Source organism: Rana temporaria, chromosome 3 (genome assembly GCF_905171775.1).
Source record: "Rana temporaria chromosome 3, aRanTem1.1, whole genome shotgun sequence".
Classification (NCBI taxonomy): domain Eukaryota; kingdom Metazoa; phylum Chordata; class Amphibia; order Anura; family Ranidae; genus Rana; species Rana temporaria.
The window spans coordinates 425,372,382-425,395,195 of NC_053491.1; the positions used below are offsets into that span (position 1 = coordinate 425,372,382).

Below are 22,814 nucleotides of genomic sequence, written 5' to 3' on the forward strand. Positions count from 1 at the left end.
AAAACTGAACACTTACGTGGCCCCGGAGTTCATGATACAACCCGCTGGTGTAGGACAGGAACAGCCTCGGCCGTCGTCATGATTCATTCCCAGGTTGTGTCCCAGTTCATGAGCAACAATAGAAGAAAACGATTGCACATTCTGATGTGAAAACTGTAAAAGAATACAGAAGGGAGATAAATTCATCAGAAACAGAAAGAAGGATAAAGATAAATGCATCATTCTACACAGATAGACATGTCTACTGAGTTCAACCAACTTGTAAAAAGATTAAAAAACTGCAGATGATCCAGAAGAAGGGAAAACACCCTATAAAGTACACCGACATGGAGGCAAAAGAATCTCTTCCTGATCCCCACAAGCAACTACCAGGATCAATATTCTACAATGTGTACTAATTTGTATAATAACAATTACATAATATAATTGTTAATACCATTAACAATAGTCATTTATATCGTGTGCATTTAAAAACTCATCCAGCACCTTTTGAAAGAGTCAGCTAGAACCAGAATGTGAACTATTTTACATCTCACAGCTCTTACAGTAAAGAACCCTTTCTGTATACAGAGCAAAATTCGCATTGTATTATCAATTGATGTCACATTATTTTTCTCAACTGCACATAATGCATTGATACTTTCTATTTGTATTATTAAATGTTTAATTAACCACTTAAGACCCAGACCAAAATGCAGCTAAAGGACCCGGCCAGGTTTTGCGATTCGGCACTGCGCCGCTTTAACAGACAATTGCACGGTCATGCGACATGGCTCCCAAAACAAAATTGGCGTCCTTTTTTCCCCACAAATAGAGCTTTCTTTTGGTGGTATTTGATCACCTCTGTGGTTTTTATTTTTTGCGCTATAAACAAAAATAGAGCGACAATTTTGAAAAAAATTCAATATTTTTTACTTTTTGCTATAATAAATTTCCCCCAAAAATATATAAAAAAACTTTTTTTTCCTCAGTTTAGGCCGATACGTATTCTTCTACCTATTTTTGGTAAAAAAAAAAAAAATCGCAATAAGTGTTTATCGGTTGGTTTGCGCAAAATTTATAGCGTTTACAAAATAGGGGATAGTTTTATTGCATTTTTATAAATTTTTTTTTTTTTTTTTACTACCAATGGCGGCAATCAGCGATTTTTTCCGTGACTGCGACATTATGGCGGACAATTTTGACACATTTTTGGGACCATTGTCATTTTCACAGCAAAAAAATGCATTAAAATGCATTGTTTACTGTAAAAATGACAATTGCAGTTTGGGAGTTAACCACAGGGGGCGCTGATGGGGTTATGTGTGACCTCATGTGTGTTTACAACTGTAGGGGGGTGTGGCTGTAGGAGTGATGTCATCGATTGTGTATCCCTATAAAAGGGATCACACGATCGATGCAGCCACCACAGTGAAGAACGGGGAAGCCGTGTTTACACACGGCTCTCCCCGTTCTTCAGCTCCGGGGACCGTTCGCAGGACTCCAGCGGCGATCGGGTCCACTGGTCCCGGAGCTTCGGACCGGGTCGCGGGGCGCGCGACCCACGGCTGGGTACTAGCACAGGACATACCTGTACGTGCATGTGCCCAACCGTGTCATTCTGCCGACGTAAATGTGCAGAAGGTGGTCCTTAAGTGGTTAAGGGAAATAATTTGCAGACTTTATCACAGTTGCAAAATAGGACATACCAGCAAGGGAGAAAAAAAAAAGTGCTTTAGGTTTCAAACAGTGTGGTCATAAATCTTACCACCGATCTGAGTATGGCTAGCATTAACCGTGTACTATGGGGGGGGGGGGGGGGGTATAATATACCAAGTGTAGGGGGCAGTTACAGAAATTTCCCATGTGTTATGTCTAGATGGTACTACGCCTCAGCGTGAATTGCAAAATACCTTCCTACATGCCCAGCGATGTGTTTCAGGAGTTGTTTAGACCAGGGCGATATGAACCACATATGGTGGACATGCCCCTGGTGGAGGGCGGGTCTGGCAGAAGCGGTGCTTGAGCGTGTCATGTGATGTCATGGTGCAAGGTAGCCGAGCGCAGTGGCCGGAGCCTTTTGTGCGGGTCTGTAGGACGGGAGCAAGGCAAGCCGGGAGCGGGACTGTCAGTGCTGTTTGGACTGGGGTAGACTGAAGGGACCTCCAGGCATGGATAGAGACTGTCACTGTGACTCAGGGGGGGGACATGTGATGTCGGCGAAGTGTCATCATCATCATCATCATCTGTGCTGCTTCACACTGCTGTCAGTGTTTCTGTTAGAGTCAATTTCATGTGTGTGTACCACCCATTATAATTTCTTGCCTTCCTGAATCCTGTCCCTGAGCTACTTATTTACTATATCGAAAAAAAAAAAATAAGAAATATGCATTTTGCCTTAATACCTGCCTTAAAGCGGAGGTTCCGCCGAAATTTGTTTTTTTAAAAGCCAGCAGCTACAAATACTGCAGCTGCTGACTTTCAAAAAATGGACACTTTTCTGTCCAGCGCGCCTGCGATGTCGTCAGCCGGGGACGAGCAATCGCTCGTCGCTCAGCTGCACCCGCCGCCATCCTCGGTTAGGGAATCGGGAAGTGAAGCGTTGCGGCTTCACTGTCTGGTTCCCTACTGCACATGCGCGGGTAGCGTGCCGCGCCATCACTGGTCCCCGCTCTCTCCTGGGACCAGTGTATTTCCCAGGAGACAGCGGGGGGGGGGGGGGGGGTGCGGGTAAGGGGGGTGTCTGCCGCAAGAGTTGTTATCGGAAGAGGGTGCAATTACCATATCTTAGACAGGTATCTGCACAACCCTCCCCCTGAAAGGTGCCAAATGTGACACCGGAGGGGGGGAGGGTTCCGAAAAGCCAAAGCTCCATTTTTGGGTGGAGCTCAGCTTTAAATCACATTGCTAATTGCATATTGTACTTTTTTGTAGCCTAAATACTGAAATTTGCACTTAAATCTGTAATTTTGTAACTTTTAGAAATGCCAGTAAAAACGTGGCTGTGGCAGCAAATTCTGGGTGTCGTGTCCGTAAATTTCAATCTGGTAGGCTGGCAACACTGGAGAGGAGCCTGTACAACAGTGCAAGACCGAAGGGAAGGCTGGAGCTCAGCTTTAATTACTTCGTACTAAGACTATGTTATTGGCTAAATGTTCATAGCCTGTCCTCAGTTCTTACCCATCTCTATAGTACCAAACTAACAACCAAAGGAACATTTTTATATTGGTAAAACACATAGGACATACCACATTAATGCCACCAGCGTGGCTCCTGGAACACACGGTGCCTACAAAAGCCATGCCTGCAGTGCCTCCGAATCCCTTCTTCCTGCAACAAAACATGTTAAAAAATCTGAATGATTCCCTGATCCAGGGAAATAAAACAAAAATAAAAAGGAGCAGTCCTGCGAAAGAAAAAAACAACAACAACTTTGTACCCCTTGCCCCCCCCCCCCCTTTGCCACCACCTGCACTGCACCGGTCATGCGTAATGGGAATTGTAGCTTTAGTGACACGGGGGGGGGGGGGGGGGACGAAAATAAATATATTTTTTACAAATATGGACATCATTTAGTGAAGAACATAAAGTAGGACTGAGTATAATCTTAACATTGATTGTTTAGAAGCACTAACTAGAAGCAGTAATTTGTGCACTATCCCCAAAGAACCTGTAGATGGTGCTGTTAGGTGCTAAAATGGCTTTGTTTGACTTGAGTACTTTTTCACAAATATAAAAACAGTAAGGCTGGGTTATAATGCGCTCACATGCATTGTGCATACATTTGGCAGGGGAATTTGGGCTGTCATGCATGTACTGTAAGCCGGCCCTTTGTATAATGTTGTGTTTTTAAAACCTAACTGCCCCCAAAATCTATTAACCACTTAACCTTCAGGAGATTCTCCCTCTCCCCCACCCCCGCTGACCAGGCCATTGTTTGCTGACCAGGTCATTGTTTGCTGACCAGGCCATTGTTTGCTGACCAGGCCATTGTTTGCCACACCAATAAAAAACTGTAAAAACAAAAAAACAAAAAATCATAAATCACAAATTTAGGCCAATATGTATTCTGCTACATAATTTTGGTAAAAAATGCCAATAAAGGGATTTTTAATACAGCTTACCTGTAAAATCCTTTTCTTGGAGTACATCACGGGACACAGAGCGGCATATTCATTACTATATGGGTTATATGGAGTACCTTCAGGTGTTGACACTGGCAATCTCAAACAGGAAATGCCCCTCCCTATATAACCCCCTCCCATAGGAGGAGTACCTCAGTTTTGTAGCAAGCAGTATGCCTCCCAAAATGGTCCCCAAAAAGAGGGGTGGGAGCTCTGTGTCCCGTGATGTACTCCAAGAAAAGGATTTTACAGGTAAGCTGTATTAAAAATCCCTTTTTCTTTATCGTACATCACGGGACACAGAGCGGCATATTCATTACTATATGGGATGTCCCAAAGCAATGCTCACAATGAGGGGAGGGAGAACATCTCCAAGACAAAAGGATTTAATTTAGAGAAATACTCAAATCATAATAAATCCAACTTAGTTGAGAAAAATAATCTTAAATTTTAAATTTAACTCAAAAAAGAGGAGCCCCCGGAATCCGAGGGTCTCAAACTGCAGCCTGCAGCACTGCCTGCCCAAAGGCTGTATCAGACTTCCTTCTTACGTCCAACTGGTAGAATTTTGTAAACGTGTGGACAGAAGACCAGGTTGCCGCCTTGCAAACTTGAGCCATAGAGATCTGGTGGTGTGCTGCCCAGGAGGCGCCCATGGCCCTAGTAGAATGAGCCTTTAATGATACTGGAGGAGGCAACCCTTTCAAGCCGTAGGCCTGAGTGATTAATTGCTTAATCCACCTAGAAATGGTGGACTTTGCAGCTGCCTGCCCCTTCTTGGGCCCATCCGGTAATATGAACAGCACATCTGTTTTCCGGATCTTCTTTGTAGCTTTAAGATAGGCCTTCATGGCCCTGACGATATCCAAGGTATGCAGCAACCCTTCCTTTCTGGAAGTAGGTTTAGGGAAGAAGGATGGTAATACCAAATCCTGGTTCAAATGAAAACTGGATACAACCTTCGGTAGGAAGGAAGGATGAGGGCGGAGAACGACCCTGTCCTTATGAAAAATAAGATATGGTTCCTTACAGGATAAGGCCGCCAGTTCCGATACTCTTCTTGCGGAAACTATGGCGACCAAAAATACTAACTTTCTTGTCAGTAAAACCAAAGGAATTTCAGCCAACGGCTCAAACGGTTGTTTCTGTAAACTTGACAGAACAAGGTTTAAATCCCACGGGCAAAGCGGGGATTTAACTGGAGGTTTAATACGTAAGACCCCTTGAAGGGAGGTCTTAACCAGCGAGTGGGTGGCCAGCGGCCGCTGAAACCACACTGACAGAGCAGAAATCTGTCCTTTGATTGTGCTTAATGCCAATCCTTTATCCACTCCTAGCTGGAGAAAACTTAATACTCTATCGATGGTAAATTTGCGAGAAAGCCATCGCTTGGACTCACACCAGCCTACATAGGCCTTCCAGACCCTGTAATAAATCACCCTAGAGACCGGTTTCCTGGCTCTGATTAGGGTAGAGATTACTTTCTGAGACAGACCTCTACCCCTGAGAATCAGGGATTCAGCTTCCAGGCCGTCAAATTTAGATGCCGTAAGGCAGGGTGGAGGATCGGACCTTGCGATAGCAGGTCTGGCCGTAGAGGAAGAGTCCAAGGGTCTCCCACTACCATCCTTAAGATTAGTGAGTACCATGCCCTTCTGGGCCATGCTGGAGCTACCAGGATGACTGGTATGTGCTCCACCCGGATCCTGCGCAGCAGGCGGGGTAGTAACTGGAGCGGGGGAAACGCATAAAGAAGTTTGAACCGATGCCAAGGGCAAACCAACGCATCGGTTCCGCAGGCCATCGGATCCCTTGAGCGGGACATGAACCTGTCTAGCTTCTTGTTGAGTCTCGATGCCATGATATCCACGTCCGGCACTCCCCATCTTTGGCAGAGTGCTTGAAAGATTTGTGGATGCAGAGACCATTCCCCCGGCAAAAGAGTCTGGCGGCTTAAGAAGTCCGCCTGAAAGTTGTCCACTCCTGGAATGAATATTGCCGATATGCAGGGCACATGAGCCTCTGCCCATAGGAGAATCAAGCTCACCTCTCTCTGAGCGGCTTGACTCCTGGTTCCCCCTTGGTGATTTATGTATGCCACGGCCGTGGCATTGTCTGATTGAATTCTCACCGGGAACCCCTGCAATTTTGACGTCCAAGCCCTGAGGGCTAGTCGAGCAGCTCTGAGCTCCAAGATGTTGATGGGCAACTGCTTCTCTGGCGTTGCCCAAGTACCTTGGCGAGTGCAACCATCCAAAATTGCTCCCCAGCCCGTCAGGCTGGCGTCTGTGGTCACTATCTTCCAAGCCACTGGGCTGAAAGACTTCCCCTTCAGTAGATTCTGAGGGTCTAACCACCAACACAGACTTTGTCGGACTCTTGATGAGAGCGGCAACGGGATATCCAAGGCCTGTGGCCTTCTGCTCCATGCTGACAGGATGGCTGCCTGCAGGATGCGAGTGTGGCTCTGGGCGTATGGTACCGCCTCGAATGTGGCCACCATCTTGCCTAGTAACCTCATACATAGGCGAATAGTCGGTTCCTTCTTGCTTAGAACCAGTAGGATTAATTCCTTGATGGCTTTGACCTTCCTCAGAGGTAGAAACACTCTTTGTTGTTCTGTGTCTAATCTCATGCCGAGATATTCCAACTGCCTTGTGGGCAGGAAAGCTGACTTTTCTCGATTTAGGACCCAGCCGAACTTCTCGAGGTATTGGACCGTGAGGGCCACTGCTCGCTCCAAGCCGGGAGACGAGTGATCTATGACTAGGAGGTCGTCCAGGTATGCTAGGATCGTGACCCCTTGGATCCTTAGTTTGGCTAGGATTGGAGCTAGGACCTTCGTGAACACCCGGGGGGCCGTAGCCAACCCGAAGGGAAGCGCCACGAATTGGAAGTGACGCGAAGCCACCATGAAGCGTAGATATTTTTGATGTGGCTGATAAATTGGAAGATGAAGGTAGGCATCCTTTATGTCTATGGACGCCATGAAGTCGTCCTTTTGGAGTGTGGTAGCTGCTGACCGCACGGATTCCATCCGAAATGAGCGGATCTTTAGGTATGTATTTACCATCTTTAGGTCCAAAATTGGCCTGACATCTCCATTGGACTTCGGGATGATGAATAGGTTGGAGTAGAAACCTAGCCCCTGTTCCAGGACTGGTACCTCTACTATTACTTCCTGGGAAAGTAGATGATTTAATGCCGACATTAATGCGGCTCCTTTCTCCGGATCGTTTGGAATCCTCGACTCCTGGAAATGAAGAGGAGGAAACCTTAGGAAATCTAATTTGTAGCCCGTGGCCACGGAAGACCGTACCCACTCGTCGGGAATGCTGGCTTCCCAAACCTCTGAAAAGAGTCGCAGCCTTCCCCCCACCTTCGTGGGTGGGGGCGTCCCTTCATAAGGTCGGCTTGGGGGCTGGTTTTGCTGGTTTGCGAACCCACTGCTTTCTGCCTCTAGCAGCCTGTCCTTGTGATTTGCTGTTGAAGCCGAAGTTTGCTTTCGCAGGAGGCCGTCGATACTGTTTGGCATTAGAGGGCCCCTGCCCAGGGGAGTACTGTCGTTTAAACGCAGGCCCCTGAAACTTCCTCTTAGTTGGCAAGAGAGTACTTTTGCCATTTGAAATGGTTTGAATGTATTTATCTAGGTCTTCTCCGAAGAGTCGTCCTCCATGGAAGGGGAACCCTACCAGGAGCTTCTTGCATGGGGGCTCGGCCTCCCAGCTTTTTAACCATAAGAGTCTTCTCATATGGATAAGGGATAACGATAAACGTGACGCTTGCTGGATAGAATCCTTAATTGCGTCTACTGTAAAACATATGGCCCTAGGGACATCCGAAAATTCTTCTGCCTGCTGGGCAGGAATAAGTTTAAGCATCTGCTTAACTTGATCCGATAATGCTTGAGCAACCCCAATCGCAGCCACGGCTGGCTGTACTACTGCCCCTGCAGTAGTGAAGGAGTTCTTAAGTAGTGCTTCCAAGCGTTTATCAACTGGATCCTTGAATACCTGTATGTTTTCTACAGGGCATGTTAATGATTTGTTAATACATGAGATGGCTGCGTCCACTGTAGGAGTAGCCCATTTCTTGGAAAATGTATCTTCCATAGGATATAGGGCAGAGAATCTTTTAGGTGGTAAGAAGATTTTATCTGGCTTGTTCCAATCTTGGAACAAAACTCCCTCTAGTAGAGGGTGGATCGGAAATACTGCATTGCTTTGAGGCGCCCTCAGTGAGCCCAAAGCTGAAACCGTAGACACCTGGAGATCTGGTACTGGCAAGTTGAATGCATTATGGACCAAGTCCGTTAAGGCTTGAATCCACCAGCTCTCCCCTTGGGAGACTGCTCCAGACTCCTCTGTATCCGGATCTTCGATCCCTGAACCTACTTGGTCCTTGTCCAAGAGGTCGTCCAATTCCCATGAGGAAAGGACCTCCTCTTTTGAGGGTCCGCGCTCGGGCGACGGAGATCTAATCCGTTTACTGCCCCGCATAGCTGTGGCTATCATTTTTCCCATTCTTTTCTCCATCTCTCTTAAAGAGGTGAGTAATACCTTGTCCGTGACCATCTTAGGGTTGGACTGACCCGCGCCAGCTCCAGCCCCAGATCCCGATGGCCCCAAGGCTCCCTGTGGGGAAAGCAGCGGCATAACTTTGTCCGAGACCTCAGACTCTCTGGGGGAATCCCCACCTCTTGTACCCTCTGACCCGGATGCCATGGTACAATACCGAGGTACACCTGCTACCTATTGGTATTTGGAACTATAAAAGTTAATTGCCCAAACACCTGTTCGGGGGATAAAAAATGCTTCCTCTCCCCTAGATGACTTCTTTTTTTTTTTTTTTTTTTCGTTTTTGTTTCAAATCCAGGAAAGAAAAAACATTCTGTCCCCCTGAGTAGTATTGCAAAGAAAAACTATGAGATGGAAAAGAAACAGCCTATTTCTAGGCTTGAAAAACAGTCTTCTGAAGACTGCAATATCCTTTCTGGCCACTGTGTGTCCTCGGCGCACCGTGCTGCCGCTCTGGTCTTTCTTCCCCAGTTCCAAAGTATTGAATGGAACAAACAAGGAAGGGCCGCCCCTTCCTTAAGCCACTGACCCGCCCTTCCCCCCCCAGCAATCTCAAACAGGAAATGCCCCTCCCGACAGGGGGGGGGGGGGGTTTGGGAGGAAGGGACCTCTCTGTTCCAGCAAACTGCAGCCTGCAGCCTGGAACCATGAGGAGGTCAGCGTTTTGCCTGCTTTGCAGGCTCTGAGGAGGAAGACTGAATGGAGCATCGCCTGGAGGCTTGCAGGTAAGCACAGCTCTCTGACACACACATATACTTTTATATCACACAGGCCCCACTCAATGCTTTTCCAACACTACAAGGGAGGTCACATCTTATGGGGAATAATACATATAGAGCCATCCTATCTTTATGATATGTGAATAGTTTGCCAGATGCAGTGCATAACTTTAGGCATGTCCCCTGTGACCCCCCAGAAAAAAACCTGCTAAGAACCAAGTTCCGCAAGTTTTCCCCTCACTTACCTGCTCCATGCCGCAGGACTTTGCCAAGCAAGAGGCCCAATCTTCCCCCATCTCCGTGGGGATGTCTAGACCTTCAGGCCCTGGGTTCCTATGAAGGATCCACTGTCCTGGGCCCATATAGCACCCTGGCAACAGAAAACATTAGGCACCCAAGGTTTCTAAGTTCTGGGCCCAGGGTCCAGCTCTCTAAAAAGAAAAGCATTATGGGCTATACCCCAAGGGTTTGGGGTCCGGTTACTGACCACTTTAGCGCTGAGGCTTTTTTGGACAGAACCGGTAGCTCACCTAATCCCAAGGATGCGGAGGCAAGCTAAACCATGACTAACACCTAAGACACTGGCGTAAAAAACTGAGGTACTCCTCCTATGGGAGGGGGTTATATAGGGAGGGGCATTTCCTGTTTGAGATTGCCAGTGTCAACACCTGAAGGTACTCCATATAACCCATATAGTAATGAATATGCCGCTCTGTGTCCCGTGATGTACGATAAAGAAAAGTGTATATTGGATTGGTTTGCGCAAAAGTTATAGCGTCTACAAACTATGGCATATATACTGGTATTTTTTTTTATACTAATAATGGCAGTGATCAGGGACTTATAGTGGGACTGCGATTTTGCGGCGGACAATCTGACACTTTGTGGGAACCAGTGAAACTAATACAGTGATCAGTGCTAAAACTATACACTGTCACTGTACCGACACTGGCTGGGAAGGGGTTAACTATCTAGGACAATCAAAGGGTAAAATGTGTGCCCTTACCAGTGTTTTTGTGTGTAGTGTACTGCTTTCACTAAGGTATATGCTGGATTTTATTCCCTACTTTGCATGGAAACAAAGTCCAGCACATCCCTGCTGACAGGATGGAGCTCTACATTGTTTACATCCGCAGAGCTCTATCCAGTTAGTCTCCTCGCCGATCAGCAGGTGCTGGCGGACATCCATTGGCCGACACCCACTGATCGGCTTCTGCTGTGACTAAATTACAGTAGAAGGGGCGCGCCACCTACCCAGAAGTGCAGAATCACGTATATAAACGTGATCCTGCACAGAAGAGGCGCCCTGTAGCAGTAAACCTGCTATGAGGCAGGCGACAACTAGTTAAAATGTATGTGAACCTTGTAAAACAACCCATTCAGCAAGCAGGCACAAATCAGGAATAGGAAGTGTTGGGTTTACATACACAGACACACAGTATACATACACACAGAATACACACACACACACACACACACACACTAAAAAGGTACTGGAGAGGTGGGGCAGCTATAATTTTGGGATTTTTAAAAAAGCACAGATTTTTACATACTGTCCCTGGTTTTACTGAGGCTGGCAACCCTGATGGGGCTCCCTAGTGGCATGGGGCCCTTTGGGCAGTGCCTGAGCGCCCAAATGGTCATGCACAACACCTACCGGTACACAACTCTGAATCCTCCGTCTATATAGGGATTTAACGAATGTATTGAGCTGTATGCCTGGTGGTCAGTGTAAACACCATTACTAATGGAATTATTGTCCACTATTGGCCATTGGTACATTCCATCTCAATAGCACTAAATTAAAGGAAAGCCTTCTGTTTTGCTGATCCAGGAATACAAAGGTTACTTACAGAATAAACTGAGCACTGTCGTGTCTGCGGAGGGGTACAAGATTCTGCTCACGCCAGGTCACAAAACGCCCCAGGACATCTCCAGCCGAGCCTTCAATACTGATGTGATTCATCCTCATCCAGATGTCCAACCCAACCAGGACAATTCTGATATTCAGCACTTTGTACATCTAAAGAACATTGGAGAGACCTTGGTCATCAACACCCAGGAGGGACAAGACACCTCGTCAGATTTATCAGATCTGACACCTTCACTACAAATCACTGCTACAACTGAATTGGCTTTTCTCTTAAAGCTGAAGCTTAGATTAAAAAAAAAAAAAATGCTTTAGTTTCTTAGCTCTAAATAAGAATGTCCCACAATTTGCAGGTTGTTGGATTCTGTAGAATTCTTCATTGTAGGGCTGCCCTGTCCTCTTCCTGGTGCTGAACGTCCAGCTGTGGATCTCTGGGCTCAGCCACACTAAAGATGAAAGAACTTTTCTCAATGGAGAAACAGGCAGGAGGGGGAGTGTCCTGGTTGGATCATCTTTAGTGCAGCTGAGGCTGAGCCTGGACGCCCAAAGCTATAAACCCCCACAGTGTAGGAAGTTCAGCACCAGGAAGAGGGCAGGGCAGCCCTACAGTAAAGATTTCTATAGAGTCCAGCAGCCTGCACATTGTGCAATACTCTTCATTACAGGCAGAGCTTTTTTTTCTCAGAAAATAGGTGCAGGGACTCAGCCACGACCCGTTCAGATTTCACAAACAGTAGAAGGGTCTTAAAGGGGCATTAAATACCAGAATTGCATTACATACAGAGTGCAGAGTTCAGGGGGGTTACAAAACTGTCACTTGTAAACACAGAACCAGACTTCTGTGTTTACAAGTGATTGTGATGAGCAGGCACCAAAGGGTCTGAGCCAAAGGTGGTGGAACTGAGTTCCCCCAAGTTCCCCCTGAAAAAAAGCCCTGATTACAGGTAAGTCTTGTCATTTTTTCCTTCCTGCAGTTTTTTGCAGGCAGCCTGTAGTGCAGGGGTGCCCAACCTTTTGAAGAGCAAGGGCCACTTAAGCGACTTGGTAACCGATCACGGGCCACAATGAGCGGAGTGGGTGGATGGTAGCCCACTCGACTCTATAGAGCCCACTCTACTCTTAGCACACCAAACTCGCAGGTAATAGAAGTCTATGGCTCAGTGCAGGTAACCCACAGGTACACTTCTCTGCACCTGTGGATCAGTTTGAAAGCAGCCCAGTAACCACTGCAGAACAGATATGCCCATATATACACTGTGATTTTAGTAATAAACTTACCTTGAATAACAGTATTCTATTTTATTTCATCCAAGAGCAGGAGGTCGCGGGCCACATCAGAGTGCTCCGCGGGCCACATGTGGCCCCCGGGCCACTGGTTGGGCACCCCTGCTGTAGTGGGTGGAACTGTTGGGCCCCACCCACTGCTCTGCTCAGGCTATGTGCATCACAGGTAATTTTACAAGGTAATATCGTGGTTCACAAAGGCATTTGGGGCACAGAAAGGAAATCTATATCATATGTAGCTATTGGGGAATATATTTATATTCATTTGTGTGCAGAGTTTAACTTTATTTTAATGCAAGTTTAACATTTTACCATGTTTGCATCTTCATATTTTTTGTGATAAACACACATATATGTCTATAAAGCCGCCATAGATGGTTAGAACCGACCAAGATTCAAACCATGTATGGGCAGGCTGAATGCACCTAAGTTGATCGATCAACTTGGGTACAACCAACCTGCCATATTTTACATGCAATTATTGCAAGTATTGTTATAGCCACTAGCAATAATCGCAGTGTTCTCCATGGCTCTGAGGAAGAAGGTATCCCTTCGAAATGCGTCAGTCAGCAGTGACTATCATGTGCTTCTCTTTATCACCTGGAGACGGTGGATATCAGACCGATCAGTTTAAGGCTTTCACATTGCAGTTTTCTTTCACATGCTTGTGAGTAATTTTTATAATAAACTCAAAAGGATAATGCACAAGGCTGGTGCGCCCTTTTTTCTTTAGTTATTTTTCTGACTGTTAGACCGCTTTCACACTGAGGGCGTATTGCAGGCGCTATAGCGTTAAAAATAGCGCCTGCAATCCGCCCTTAAAGTGCTGCTCTATTGCCGAGGAGTTTCACACTGGAGCGGTGCGCTAGCAGGACGGTAAAAAAGTCCTGCTAGCCGCATCTTTGGAGCGGTGTGTATACTGTTCCTCCACCGCTGCTGCCCATTGGACAGTGCGGCTAAGCAGCGCATTGCGGGCGGTTTTAACCACTTCTCGGCCGCTAGCAGGGGTTAAATGCGCTCTGCTAGCGGCCAAAATGCGCCGCAATTCCACCCATAGCGTTGGCGGTAAAAATATCGGCATTTTACCGCCGACGCTATGGGCGGCTCAGTGTGAAAGGGGTCTTAGGATATCCCTATCCTGGAGGGCAGCAAGGCCTGAGACATTATCCATCCTGAACTTTCGGTCACCAGATCAACACATATTTGTTTTGCTGCAACCAGGTTTTTTTTACCATGGCATAGGTAGAAAGAAATACAAAAGTCCCATACAACTGTTCTACTTACACTGTCAAGATAGTTGGCCAACTGCACCATCTCAGCCCTTACTGCTGAAGCATTCTGTCCCAGCATATCATACTGTAAAGGAAAACACATATCTAGGTTACAATAAACAAATACACACACAACAAAAGTGTAATTGACATTTCACTTTCTAAATACTGTACATTTCAGATGCATAAAAAAAAACAAAAAAAAAAACAATCTTATAGTTCAATTTCTTTAGAAAGCAGTCCCAGTGCGAGTAAAAAAGCCTGTGCCCTAGCAGCATGCTGAAAAGAAGGACCCTTGCTCTCGGTGTGGAAGCAATAGTCCCCCTGCAGTTTGTCCTACATGCCCCCCTGCTGAGCCCGAGCTAGTGGGACCAGACGCTGTCAGAATACACTAATCAGCAGCTGCAGCTAATTGGCTGTCACCCCAAGTCAACAAGTTTCCCAACTTGTCTGTTTGACAAAAATCGATCAAATGATCGACTTCTGTTGACCAGGAATGTCCTCACATCAATCACAATTTGGCCAGTCCCTACTGAACCAGTCGGATTTCAGTCTGTGTAAACAAAAGGAGAAGAGAGCACACATCCGCCTTAAAGTGGAGTTCCACCCATAAATATAACATTACATCAGTAGTTTTAAAAAAATGTCATTAGTCCTTTAAGATTTTTTTTTTTTTTTTTAGATGCCTTCAAAGAGTTGTTGCTAGGCAGAATAGTTAATCTTCTCTCTTCCTGCACCTAGGTGCTTAACCTTCACCGCACAGACTCCTGGGAATGTAGTGGGTGTAACTTTCCAGGAGTCTGTGCACTCCCCAGTCTCGAAGAATCATGTGACTTGGACAGTACAGGTGTTGAAACCTAATCTGAAACCCATTACACTGCTTGTGCAGCACTGAGCATGTGCGAGATCTGCAAGGCTGAAATCCAGGAAGTCATACAGTCTGGCTTCATGATGCCCACACTTAAGATGGCCCCAGTCAATATCTATTTTATAAAGTGTCTAAATGCTGTAACAACAAAACGGACCTTAGTTTACAGACTAACTTTACTAGAATACATTAAGCTTGTGTATTACATGGATATTTATATTTAAAAAGTGAAATTGTGTCCGGAACTCCGCTTTAATGTGACACCATTTATTAGTCCGAAAATAAAAACTTCAATCCATACACTCACATTTTGCAGCGTGTAAATAGACCTGTATAACCTCGGGTTCCTTCTCCGGATCGCCGCTGGGAGTCGGAGGGATCCCATGCGCCGCCAGGCAGTTGAAAGACCGCTGGGACAGAGCTTTGATGTCCCCGATGCACTGCGCAGGCATCAGGTCCAGCCGGCGCTGCGCTCTGATGCAACGAACCACGGCACAAGAAAAGTCAAGGGAGAGAGGATAAAGGTGATGTCCGGGTTGCTAGGACGACATGTTTCGAATGAGTATCCTCCTTTATCAAGTTGATAAAGGAGGCCACGCCTCCGAAACGTGTTTTGGGCGCCTCCGAAACGCATTATTATAGCAACCCTTTAACTGTAATTTTTGTATGTGCGCAATGTAATCTATTTTGTTCTATTATAGCAACCCTGACATGCGGGTCATTGCATCAAAGTGCAGTGCTGCTGGACCGACGCATGCGCAGGGGATCTGGGACATCACCGTGTCCTGGTGGTCTTTCAACTGCCTGGTGACACATTAGAATCCTCCGACTCCCAGCCAGCTTTTACAGAGGCGATCCATTGAAGGAACCCGAGGCGATACATGTCTATTTACACGCTGCATAATGTGAGTGTATTGATTGAAGTTCTCATCTTCAGATTTTAATACATGGTGTCATACTAGGGGGAATGTGCGCTCTCTTCTCCTTTTGTTTACACAGATGCATCCCCAACACCCAGTGGAACATTTAGAGAGCTGCAGGGTCCCAGTGATTGATATCCATATTAAGGTGGACTACTAGCACCAGCATGTTGTGGGGGAACTCTGACCAGCGCAATCTCTAGGTTTTGTGTTGTTAGGAATTCAGTCAGTCTATGACCAGCTTGGCACAGACAATGCTCAGCCTGAAACACATGTGGACATTTTTGTGGTGGGGCCTGTGAAGGGAGGACTTGGAGGGGGACGGGCCAAGTATTAGCTAATTACAAAGCTGGAAGTGCAAGTGTAAACTGATCTCAGCAAAATGACAATATTTGGATAGTCAGCTCCTCGGTGCGGGCGCTGTGTGCGCAGATAGCAGGGTGAGGAGTGTGGGCGGAGGTCCTGATTAAGGGTGGAAATGTTCAGGGGAATTCTTAGTAATGAGACAATAACAGATGTGCAGATGACATCACATCAGAGTTCAGATACAAGAACACAAAGACACAGCAAAAACAATTAACCATTAATAACAACCCAATGTGTATGCTCATCTGCATAACCAGAAAATACTCTATGTAACAATATTCTGAATTTGTGCCCAACTCTTCTGTTCGGTCATTGAAAAAAGCAGTGCAGCTGCCTGCCGCAAATAATCAGAAGCTTTTCATCAGATTTTTATTACCCCAAAAAAATAAAAAAATAAAGAACATAGAGGGGACTTATAAAAACTGGAGCAGACAGAATCTGGAGCAGCAGTACATGGCAACCAATCAGCTTCAGTAAAATAAACTTAAATGCTGCAGGATGCCCTAGCCCCCCCACCCCCCTTATTTTCACCCAAGTCCGATCCAATCCAGTTATGTGCACAAGAGCAGCGGCTCCAGCCTCTGTCTCCCTCCTCATTGGGCAGATCAAAAGCAGTGGGAGCTATTGGCTCCTGCTGCTGTCAATTCTTTGACAAGGGAGCACAGGGAAGGCTGAGTTTATCAAAAGACACAGACAGTGTGCACGGGTGCCCTCATGGAAAGCAGCTTGCCAAAAAAGGAGGGGCCTGGAGCACCTGCCGGGGACCTCTGAGGAGGATGGGGGCTTCTCTGTGCAAAACCACTGCATGGAGCAGGTAAGTATAACATGTTTGTTATGTTATTAAAAAAATAAAACACATTTTTAATATTACTTTAAAGTCCTCTATAAGAACGATGTATTTCGAAGCACACCACATGGCTCCAACACGCAGTCTGAGATTGTTATCTGGGCAGTTGAGATGTGTCATCTGCTGGAATCAGGCCGTAGGGTGGATTTGGAAGAGATTTTTACTTCTATGTTTTTTTTAAGTGCTTACACCAAGAAAAATATGCAACCATTAATGAAACATGTCAGCGTCCAGTACGTCTCTGATCTACACAAGAATTCTCCGTTCCTTGGCTGCCTTGTACTTAGCCCTAATTGCTGTCCTAGGTTTAGGAGATTTGTTCTTGGAAATGGCCATTTTGACAAGACTGTAAGGAAATTTGTTAAGAAAACGCATTGGGCATCTCTAAAAAAAAAAAAAAAAAAGAGTCCTATAACATAGTAAACTACAAAAATAGAAAAACTTTATTCATTAAAAGAATTAATCCTAGCAGACAAAAAACTGAACACAGACTATGAGCTTTCAGAAATGAGACCCAATTGGTTAATAGGAAACAGGAGAGGGCTGGTGGGTTTGGCCTTGGAGACACATCGGCTAAAGAACAGTTCACTACAAAAAGTGTGCCGTGGTACCAGTGATTGGCAGTCATGGTGAAAGGTGGGTGTTATCTTGAAGAACGTGGTTTATTGTAACTTTTTATAAATACGTTAACAAAAAGGGCCTAATTCACACGAGGCGGACTCAGTTGCTACGGAGTCCGCCTGCTCCCGCCAGCTCAGCGGGAGATCAGTCCGCAGATCTCCGCTGAGCCGACGGATGATAAAAAAATGTAAGGGGCTATGTAATATAAATGTAATTGCACCACATTGAAAAACTGCTGCGCAAAAACCACACACCGTAAAGAATTGCAACACCCACCATTTTATTCTCTAGGGACTAAAATAAAAGTAATTTTCTAACAAAATTATGGGGCTCCGCCCACACAGCCACATCATTCATACACAGAGCTCTGTGTATGAATGAACTACAAGTCCCAACATCCTTTGCGACTGTTGGCTTGTTATTTTTAATGAACTATGCGCAGTGGTAGTTAATTGATTCTTCTTGTTGGATTGTATCGGCTTCCTCGTATGGGGAAGCAAATACTGTACACTGACAAGTCTGCAGGATACCTGCATGGCATCAGCGATCTGCTGAAAGCTGCTGCAATGCTTTACAGGCTCCTGCAATAAAAAAATTATAAACTCACATTTTTTTTACCTAAAAAAAAAAATTGACATTTTTTTTTTTAAAGTGAACTTATCCTTTAAAGGGGTTGTAAGGGTAAAAGTTTTTTTACCTTAATGCATCCTATGCATTAAGGTAAAAAAACATCTGACAGCACCCCCCCCCCCCCCCCCCGAGCCCCCGTTTTACTTACCTCACTGTTTGAAAGTCCCGGGCGCGTGCTTGTCATCTTGTTCGGTTCCCAGCCTGGCCGTTGATTGGCTAGGCTGGGCGGCTATGGCCGCCGATGTATCACGGAAGCGCGCTCGCAAAAGCTTTCCACCATGCGAGGGAGCTCGAATGGTGGAAAGCTTTTGCGAGGAGGAGCCGAGACAGCCGCCGAGGGACCCCAGAAGACAGGATTCGAGGACACTCTGTGCAAAACGAGCTGCACAGTGGAGGGAAGTATAACATATTTGTTATTTTAAAAAAAAAAAATTCTGCCTTTAGTGTCCCTTTAACCGCACAAGCTTAAGTTAGCGGATTGGCTACCATGCAGAGCTGCACCAGATTCTGTGCTCTCTAGTTTTAGTAAACCAACCCCTGTGTCTCTAGGTGGAAGTGACCATCTTGGTAGAGAGAGATCTGAGACATCATGAAATCGCACTCCACTATTCTGAGACTAGCAATCAGAGACAGCAGCGCCCTAGATCCCACACTGCAGATACCAGGGTGTGCACTGCTAGTTTTAAGGAGGATATCGAGACAAAAGGGTACTTTTTTCAGGGTACTGCTTAGACATGAATAACATCTGCACTTTTTGAGCATGGGTCCACTTTAAATAATAAAGTTCCCGATCAGGTAACTGGTGCTCTGTGAAAATGAAAAGGAGCCACCTAGATAAAATAATAAATATGCCATCATCAAAATAATCCTCATCGTTCACATTTCACTTTTGCATTTCTCGGATTTCTTTTGTTGCCGTCTGCCTTTTGGTCACATGACATCTCAGAGTCATACAAAAAAACGATATGATGGAGGATCACAGGTCAGCAGAAGCTATACAACTGCCAGAAAGTGTCACTAATATTGCATCCCTCTTCGATTGATGCCTGAACAAGGGAGCATCTCCACTTAGGACCACCATTTTTTTTTTGGGTGGACCTGGGAAAGGTTGGGTCCCAGATTAGTCCTGCTCTGATCGGAAACATTATTTTATGATGTTGGAAATATTTTACTATTCAGATACTTCCAAACATGATCATGAACCATTTATTCAAAGTGATGGGTGCCATGCAGCATAATTCCTGGAATTGCTAACCAGTTAGATTTCTCCAAGTACCAAACAAAATTACGGATGAATCGCGATCATATGTGGGGGAAAACGCAACACATTGGCAGACACATGAAACAAGTATGAACACAAGCCATGACTTACCCTTTCCTTGTCCACCACCAAGAAGAGCTCCACATACCTCGTCTGTGGCAGGATCGCCCTTTTCTTCTAAACACAAGAATATAAAAGATCATTTATTTCCATAAAAATACAGCTGCATAATATAAAGCAAGCTTGACAATAAAAAAATATATAAGTAGCCACTGGTAATCACTAAGGCCGCGTACACACGACCGGTCAAAACCAATGAAAACGGACTGAAGGACCTTTTCATCGGTCCAAATTGATCGTGTGTGGGCCCCATCGGTCAGTTAACCTTCAGTCAAAAAAATGAGAACTTGCTTTAAAATTTAACCGATGGACGCCTAACCGATAGGTCAAAACCGATCGCTAGTATGCAAAAGCATCGGTTAAAAACCCGCGCATGCTCAGAATCAAGTCGACGCATGCTTGGAAGCATTGAACTTCGTTTTTTTCAGCATGTCGTTGTGTTTTACGTCACCGCGTTCTGACACGATCGGTTATTTAACCTATGGTGTGTAGGCACATCAGACCATCAGTCAGCTTCATCGGTTAACCGATGACAATGGTCCTTCGGACCGTTCTCATCGGATGGACTGATCGTGTGTATGCGGCTTTACGGAAACTGCTAGCTTCCACGACAACCCTTTGGCTTGAAAATATTAAAGTCCATGACTGAGAGCAAGTAGCATTTTGCCCATCTAGGGAAGTGACCCTGCAGTGGTCTCTTTGCCCTGCCCAGCGATCTTGTTACTGATGAGTTTCAGGCAAGCATCAGGATTTCTAGGTGGACATAGGCCTTACTACATACTGGCTTTCACACCTCAAACTTTGTGACATGCGTTTTATTCAGACGGATGCACCAACACTGGCAGGCGATGAAGAAGCCCCGAAAGAGTCACAGACACAAAGCAGAAGAGACGTAGGAGTAAGAGGACAGGAACACAGACTGAGAACAATGCTGACAGGAAAAACAAAGACAGGAGCCTCGGGATAACAATGTAAAGATGCAATGGTCTGCAGAAATCGATGTCTGACATCAGTCCAGTACAAACAAGCAGAGAAGGGAAACTAAACTGAAGAAAGGCATGGTGGACTGCAGCTATGAGGGAAGATTACCTGAACTGAACCTTTGAGCAGCAGCAATTAAGGGGGGATATGATCACTATGTATAAATAAATACATGGTCTATATGGTAAACTTTATGCCAAGTAGAATTCTAGGTATGGGTATTTTTACATTGGCGCATGCAACTATGCATATACCATACCCGTGGGATCCCTCTGGAACAGCCTTTCTTAAAAGCTTTTTACCATGGAGGAACCCCTAAAATAATTTTCAGGTCTCAGGGGATGCCCACTAACAGTATAAGACCTAAAGCTAATGGTATACTAGTGTGAGCAGTAGGTTGTAGAGTAGGGTGACCACACATCACCGGTTTCCATGGACAGTCCCCAGATTGAGAACACTGTTCCCAGACCAAGTCTGTCCCCGGTTTTGTCCCCGGATTGGATTTGAACAGGGGCTGGGTCAATTTCAAAAACCGAAGAAAGAAAAAATCTGCGCCGCTCCTACTAGCTTAAGGGGTGTATTTTTTGTTTTCATTATCTGTGCCCCTTTCTGATGATCATGTGCTGGTCAGAGCAGAGGTAATATTTCTTCAGTTTCAGATGCAAGTTCTTCTGCCTTGGCTCAAGTCCCGGCCAGCCGCCTACCTGCTTATCTCCTTGTCTTCCCTTGAGGAGTGATCTTCCTCCACTCCCCACCCAGTAGTAGCCGGGGCCTGGAGAGTAAGACTTGACAGACTGTCCCCGGATTTCATTTTAAAAATCTGGTCACCTTACTGTAGAGAGTTTTAATGACCGTATTTGCTGGCGTATAAGACGACCCCCTAATTTTCCAGCTAAAATGTTGGTTTTGGGATATACTCGCTGTATAAGATGACCCCCTTCCCCCCTCACTGTGCCATTGCATGCCTCACATCCTCTCGTCCTCGGACGAGAGGACGTCCGTGATAGGCGGAACACTGAACACAGACTCTGCTGGGAAACTGAGTGTTCCGCCTATCACGGAACAGCATGAGGAGGAGGCGCGGCTTTTGAACAATGGACGCCCGCAGTCTGACTGACTATGCATCCGGCGTATAAGACGACCTTCAATTTTTGAGGCGGATTTTTAAGTATAAAGGGTCGTCTTATACGCCAGAAAATACAGTAAAAGTGTAAAGAATGAGGTTGACTTAATAATGAACCACTGGAGTTTCTCCTGAATAAGGTGGGCTTAATCTCTGCGGTTACTCCTAAATGAGGTTGATCCAATAATCAACCAATGGGGTTACTCCTGAATAAGGTTGATTTACTCAATCTCTGGGGTTTCTCCTGATTGAGGTTGACTTAATCTCTGGGGCAACTCCAGAATGGGGTTGACTTAATAATCAACCAATGGGGTTCCTTCTTAATGAGGTCTATTGAATATTTAAACTCTGGACTGCCCTCAGGGGTTTTCTAGGGTTTCCTTTAGAATAGAGCTTCTCAAGGAAGCCCCAGAAACCTTTGTAGGAACCCCAGGGTCCCATGGAACCCTGGCTGAGAAAGGCTGCTCTGGGGTTCGTTCTGAATGAGGTTTATTAAATAATCAAACTCTGCATTGCCTCCAGAGGTTTCTAGTGTTTCCTAGAGAGTAGAGCTTCTCAAGGAAGCCCCAGAAACCTTTGAAGGAACCCCAGGGTCCCATGGAACCCTGGCCGAGAAAGGCTGCTCTGGGGTTCCTTCTGAATGAGGTTTATTAAATAATCAAACTCTGCATTGCCTCCAGAGGTTTCTAGGGTTTCCTAGAGAGTAGAGCTTCTCAAGGATACCCCAGCAGCCTCTTGAGGAGCTCCAGGGTTCCATGGAACCATGGCTGAGAAAGGCTGAAGCTGGAAATCCCCGTAGTAGACAATACAAATCCAGTAATCTCCACTAGCTTCTGTGTCCTGTGCTGAACAGCTGCCCTGTTACCACAGGAGATCGCTGGCTTGGCATTAGAATGCTTAGGATTTTCTCAATGAATGCAAATAATTCTCTGATTGGAGGAGGTGGATAGGCAAGGTGGTGACGTCACACGGTTCACCGCTTTAGAAAATCCTACCCCATTGCCTTAGAACACTGGACTATGGTTTACAAGAATCTTGTCTTTCTCTGGATCAGTTTTGGAGTTCAGAGCCCTGTGAACTTGATACTTTTGACTGAAAGGTCAACTTGATACTTTTTCAGCCTATGTAACTATATGTGTTTTTCTGCAGTAACAATTTGTGCTGGCTACATTGCATCTTTCCCAGCAGATATTCACCATTTAATGATTAGCAATTCTGCTTCTGCATTCAGCAGATTACTTGTTAAATATACA

General features: G+C 45.7%; 1 protein-coding gene across 1 annotated transcript in view; it reads right to left on the reverse strand.

Moving 5' to 3' along the window:
• Positions 1-22,814, reverse strand: part of ADAM9 (ADAM metallopeptidase domain 9) — a 159,569-nt gene that overhangs the window by 34,452 nt on the left and 102,303 nt on the right. The window contains exons 7-11 of the mRNA XM_040346239.1: positions 19,449-19,514; positions 13,838-13,909; positions 11,253-11,422; positions 3,228-3,309; positions 17-153 (exon numbers count right to left, since the gene is read on the reverse strand). Coding sequence (XP_040202173.1) covers positions 17-153; positions 3,228-3,309; positions 11,253-11,422; positions 13,838-13,909; positions 19,449-19,514 — 527 coding nt within the window. The remainder of the gene's footprint in view (positions 1-16; positions 154-3,227; positions 3,310-11,252; positions 11,423-13,837; positions 13,910-19,448; positions 19,515-22,814) is intronic.